Raw genomic sequence first — 6385 nt, 5'->3', positions numbered from 1 at the left:
GGAACTCAAGCCAGTTATAGCAGGGTAAAATTTCCTGGGGCACTGCCTACGAGTGCAAGCGGCCTACTAGCAAACCAAAAATTTAAGCAAATCCAGCCGCCACATTGAAGCTGGGCCCATTTACCCATAGGTACATTGAAAGAACACAAGTGCAGAAATGGTCCAAAATTCACCATTTCTCACCTTTCCGACTATTCACAACTGCAACTTGGACAGTGACTATCGTGAATTCCGACAACAGACACACAAAGAGAAGTGCACAACAGAAATGACACACATTGTCATACACGACCGGCCCAGGGCTGCTGAACCCTAAAAATTACCTATCTCCCAGTTTGGGACTTTTTGCCCGTGCATCTGGACTTGGAACTCAAGCCAGTAAGAGCAGGGTCAAATTTTTTGGGGCATTGCGTACGAGTGCAAGCGCCCGACAAGCAAACCAAAAGTTTAAGCAAATCCAGCACCCACATTGAAGCTGGGCCCATTTATCCACATGAACATTGAAAAGAACACAAGCGCATAAATGGTCCAAAATTCACCATTTCTCACCTTTCCAACGATTCACACCTGCAACTTGGACAGTGACCATCGTGAACTCCTACAACAGATATACAAAGGGTAGTGCACAACAGAAAATGACACACATTGTCATAAACGACCTGCGCAGGGCTGCTGAAACGTAAAAATGACCTATTTCCCAGTTTGGGGCTTTTTGCCCGTACATCCGGACTTGGAACTCAAGCCAGTTACAGCAGGGTCAAATTTTCTGGGGCACTGCCTACGAGTGCAAGCGGCCTACTAGCAAACCAAAAATTTAAGCAAATCCAGCATCCACATTGAAGCTGGGCCCATTTACCCATAGGTACATTGAAAGAACAGAAGCGCAGAAATGGTCCAAAATATATAAGTTTCCGTGCATGGCACGGTAAGTGAAGTTAGCAACCCACCAACAATTACATTCCTAACATAATTTGCACGTACTTGCCATAGCGCATCACGTGCCCGTGCAGAACACGCACTCCGAACTCCCGCGCCCCGGCACGGGACCACGCGGAGCATGCGCATTACTCCGGCTCTCGATGCTGCTTCTTCTTCATCCTTGCTGCGCCAACAGTCAGATCGCTTGACAACCTTGGCCAGTTTTTGAGCTTGCTCTTCGCTTTGCTGTGCTGACAGATCGCTTGACAACCTTGGCCAGTTTTTGAGCTTGCTCTTCGCTTTGCTGTGCTGACGGTCAAATTGTTTGACTATCGCGGCCAGTTTCTGATCAATATCCGATCAACCAGGTCTCTGTCAGTGAGCGATGTCCAGCCAAAATGCTCCGCTTGCTTTCCTGCGCTGACGCAGTGACGGTCAAATTGTTTGACAATCGCGGCCAGTTTCTGATCAATATCCGATCAACCATGTCTCTGTCAGTGAGCGATGTCCAGCCATAACGCTCTTTGCTTTGCTGCCTTGACGGTCAAATTGTTTGACAATCGCGGCCAGTTTCTGATCAATATCCGATCAACCATGTCTCTGTCAGTAAGCGATGTCCAGCCAAAATGCGCTCTGCTGAGCTGCGAAACGCACTGGCATCCCGCAATTATTTAGACCCGACAGGAACAAAACCTACTCCGCGGACTCGCCTGCTCGAGTTGAAGTTGGCTCCAGACTACTGAGTACTGTACGCGAGGACTTGGCCGCTCCGGCAGCGGAGCAGAACCTAGCCGAGGCAACTGCAGCCCCATCCCTGGCCTGGGAGACTTAAGTCGGGAGGAGGTTCGCGACGCTTGGAGCACGTATTGTGCGACTGACGCAGCAGCACACCCCTCCAGGGCCCCCGGAGCTGTTTTCGCACCAGCCCATAATCTTCAAGATGGCTCGGAAATTTAGGTCCCTGATGCTGAGCTCTCCTCTCTAAAGCTGACACGAAGTATGCCTGGCGGCTTTGGTCTGTTTCCCCTCATGTCTGGCCCCCGGCTTGGCATTTTTTGGAAGGTTCGTACCATGTAGATAAGGCACCACCATTTGGCCTTAGATCCTCCCCCTTCCGTTCAACAGACCGGCTGATGTGGACTCTCAGCCCAACGGCGACTCTGCAATGATCCTGCTAAGTCTCTTACTCGTCTTCGAGTACAGCGCTTCCGGACTCTCAGCCCATCTACCGACGCAGTGCTGACACACCCTGCACAGTCCACCCTCCAGCAGTTGAGGACGCAACCATGGACCTCATCCGCCAGGGCCTGGCGGCCAGTTCCAGCATAACATGCGCTTCGCTGCCGCGCTCCGAACACTTGTCGCCCTGCGCCAGGGCAAGCCACACTCAGGGACTGATCAGTGCCGGCAGCATTGTTCCAGATCCTGTACTTTGAGTGCATTGCCCACTGTGCTAATGGCTAGCCGCATTGGACGGCACTCACATCAAATGCAGTGTAATAGTAATGCAGATAAATCCTGTTTGGGTCAGGTTGTCAGCGCTGCCGGACTCGCATCCCAACTGCCGAAGTGGTGCCGACACAACCAGCGCAGTCCACCCTCCAGCAGTTGACGACGCAACCATGGACCTCATCCGCCAGGGCCTGGCGGACAGCTCCAGCATGGCATGCGCTTCGCCGCAGCACTCCGAACGCTTGTCGCCCTGCGCCAGGGCAAGCCAACCTCAGGGACTGATCAGTGCCGGCAGCATTGTTCCAGATCCTGTACTTCGAGCACATCGCCCACTATGCTAATGGGCAGCCGCATTGGACGGCACTCACATAAATTGCAGTGTAATAGTAATGCAGATAAATCCTGTCTGGGTCCGGTTGTCAGCGCGTCTGGACTTGCAGCCCAACTGCCGAAGCGGTGCCGGCACAACCAGCGCAGTCCACCCTTCAGCAGTTGATGACGCAACCATGGACCTCATCCGCCAGGGCCTGGCGGGCAGCTCCAGCACAACATACGCTTCGCTGCAGCGCTCCGAACGCTTGTCACCCCGCACTAGGGCAAGCCATACCCAGTGACTGATCAGTGCCAGCAGCATTGTTCCATATCCGGTACGTTGAGCGCATTGCCCACTATGCTAATGGGCAGCCGCATTGGACGGCACTCACATCAATTGTAGTGTAATAGTAATGTAGATAAATCCTGTTTGGGTCAGGTTGTCGACGCTTCTGGACTCGCAGCCCAACTGCCGACGCAGTGCCGACACAACCAGCGCAGTCCACCCTTCAGCAGTTGACGACGCGGGCCGCAACTTTGGACGATCTGGCTGGTGTACAGCACTACCTGCAGTCCACCGTGCCTAGCCCGCACAACCGCGCCATGCTCTGGAGCGCCGTGACTCTGGCCTTCCACGGGCTGCTCAGAGTCAACGAGTACACCTTCACGGCACGGGGCGCCGGCCTTGAGTACAGCGATGCGACCATGTACCCAGACCGCGTGGAGCTGCGCCTGCGTGTGACAAAGACGAGCCAATACGGCAGCGGCCAGGACATTAGCGTCAGGAGGACAGGCTCGCCGACATGCCCGCACACGGCAGCCACCAGCTACCTAGCAGCCCGTGGCTCGGCACCTGGCCCGCTCTATCGCTATGATGACGGCACGCCCCTGAAGCCGCATAACATCAACAGGCTACTACAAACAGCCTTGCCTAACAAAGACGTGTGCAGCCACAGCCTCAGACGAGGCACTGCAACGCTGGCAGGCAAAGCTGGCGTGCCTGAGTGCGTGCTGAAGACCGCCGGCAGGTGGCAAAGCTCTGCCTACCTCCGCTATGTCCGCACCCCTGTCGCAGACAGAGCATTGCCAGCGGCATTGTTCTAGTCTCTGCCCGCTATGCTAATGGGTAGCCGCATTGGACGGCCCTAGCAACAGCTGTAGTGTACATATGATATACCTATCATACTATAACTATAGTAACGCTACTATAACTATAGTAATGCCGATAATTCCTGTTTGGGTCATGTTGTATTTTGGGAGAACGGTAGGGATCGTGGGTCAGGCCGGCATTGAGCCAAGTGCGCCTACATGTGCTCACAAGTGCATCCCTACCGTATGCGTGTATTGACACGCCGGGCAATTGTTGCCCCCATTAGCCCTGGCATTGGCCAGTCTAACGCACATTGGTGCTTGCGATACTACGGCATTGGTCCATAGTATTGCATACTGCATGCGGCAATTGTTGCCTGCGATACTACGGCATTGGTCCATAGTATTGCATACTGCATGCGGCAATTGTTGCCTGCGATACTACGGCATTGGTCCATAGTATTGCATACTGCATGCGGCAATTGTTGCCTATGCCCTGATAATACAACGCGTAACAGCTCCCAAACAGGTCGGCTTGTGTGGTTGTTAAATATAAGTTTCCGTGCATGGCACGGTAAGTGAAGTTAGCAACCCACCAACAATTACATTCCTAACATAATTTGCACGTACTTGCCATAGCGCATCACGTGCCCGTGCAGAACACGCACTCCGAACTCCCGCGCCCCGGCACGGGACCACGCGGAGCATGCGCATTACTCCGGCTCTCGATGCTGCTTCTTCTTCATCCTTGCTGCGCCAACAGTCAGATCGCTTGACAACCTTGGCCAGTTTTTGAGCACCACCACCCACCCCATCATCTCTAACCATCATTCTATTCTAAGCCATCCCGGAAGGGAGAACGGTAGGGATCGTGGGTCAGGCCGGCATTGAGCCAAGTGCGCCTACATGTGCTCACAAGTGCATCCCTACCGTATGCGTGTATTGACACGCCGGGCAATTGTTGCCCCCATTAGCCCTGGCATTGGCCAGTCTAACGCACATTGGTGCTTGCGATACTACGGCATTGGTCCATAGTATTGCATACTGCATGCGGCAATTGTTGCCTGCGATACTACGGCATTGGTCCATAGTATTGCATACTGCATGCGGCAATTGTTGCCTGCGATACTACGGCATTGGTCCATAGTATTGCATACTGCATGCGGCAATTGTTGCCTATGCCCTGATAATACAACGCGTAATAGCTCCCAAACAGGTCGGCTTGTGTGGTTGTTAATCATCATTTCTCACCTTTCCGAATATTCACACCTGCAACTTGGACAGTGACCATCGTGAATTCCTACAACAGACACGCAAAGGGTAGTGCACAACAGAAATGACACACATTGTCATAAACGACCTGCCTAGGGCTGCTGAACCCTAAAAATTCCCTATCTCCCAGTTACGGGCTTTTTGCCCGTGCATCCGGACTTGGATCTCAAGCCAGTTACAGCAGGGTCAAATTTCCTGGGGCACTGCCTATGAGTGCAAGCGGCCTACTAGCAAACCAAAAATTTAAGCAAATCCAGCCGCCACATTGAAGCTGGGCCCATTTACCCATAGGTACATTGAAAGAACACAAGTGCAGAAATGGTCCAAAATTCACCATTTCTCAACTTTCCGACTATTCACACCTGGAACTTGGACAGTGACTATCGTGAGAATCCTACAACAGACACACAAAGGGTGGTGCCAAACAAAAATGACACACCTTGTCAGAAACGACCTGCCCAGGGCTGCTGAAATGTAAAAATTACCTATCTCCCAGTTTGGGGCTTTTTGCCCGTGCATCCGGAATTGGAATTCAAGCCAGTTACAGCAGGCTCAAATTTCATGGGACACTGCCTACGAGTGCAAGGGGCCGACTAGCAAACCGAAATTTAAGCAAATCCAGCATCCACATTGAAGCTGGGCCCATTTACCCATAGGTAGAGTGAAAGAACACAAGCGCAGGAATGGTCCAAAATTCACCATTTCTCACCTTTCCCACTATTCACACCTGCAACTTGGACAGTGACCATCGTGAATTCCTACAACAGACACGCAAAGGGAAGTGCCAAACAGAAATGACACACATTGTCATAAATGACCTACGCAGGGTTGCTGAACCCTACAAATTACCTATCTCCCAGTTTGGGGCTTTTTGTCCGTGCATCCGGATTTGGAACTCAAGCCAGTTACAGCAGGGTCAAATTTCCTGGGGAACTACCTACGAGTGCAATCGCCAGACTAGCAAACTAAAAATTTAAGCAAATCCATCACCCACTTTGAATCTGGGCCCATTTCCAGATAGGTACATTGAAAGAACACAAGTGCAGAAATGGTCCAAAATTCACCATTTCTCACCTTTCCCACTATTCACACCTGCAACTTGGACAGTGACAATCGTGAATTCCTACAACAGACACGCAAAGAGTAGTGCACAACAAGAATGACACACATTGTCATAAACGACCTGCCCAGGGGCTAAACCCTAAAAATTCCCTATCTATCAGTTTGGGGCTTTTGGACCGTGCATCCGGACTTGGAACTCAAACCAGTTACAGCAGAGTCAAATTTCCTGGGGCATTGCCTACGAGTGCAAGCGGCCTACTAGCAAACCAAAAATTTAAGC

General features: G+C 52.0%; 1 protein-coding gene across 1 annotated transcript; it reads left to right on the top strand.

The window, feature by feature from the left end:
- Nucleotides 1-3285: 3285 nt before the first annotated feature.
- On the top strand, nt 3286-3786 carry LOC135831041 (uncharacterized). The gene has a single exon (XM_065343293.1). It carries the CDS (start codon nt 3286-3288, stop codon nt 3784-3786), a length of 501 nt encoding a protein of 166 aa, XP_065199365.1.
- Nucleotides 3787-6385: the final 2599 nt, after the last annotated feature.

This window comes from Sycon ciliatum, chromosome 1, assembly GCF_964019385.1.
Source record: "Sycon ciliatum chromosome 1, ocSycCili1.1, whole genome shotgun sequence".
Taxonomy (NCBI): Eukaryota; Metazoa; Porifera; class Calcarea; order Leucosolenida; family Sycettidae; genus Sycon; species Sycon ciliatum.
Note: the sequence above shows the minus strand (reverse complement) of the source record. Positions and strands in the feature narration are given on the sequence as shown.

What these genes read in the sequence shown, in the direction of transcription:
- LOC135831041 (XM_065343293.1), top strand. Translation starts at nt 3,286, where the DNA reads ATGCTCTGGAGCGCCGTGACTCTGGCCTTCCACGGGCTGCTCAGAGTC.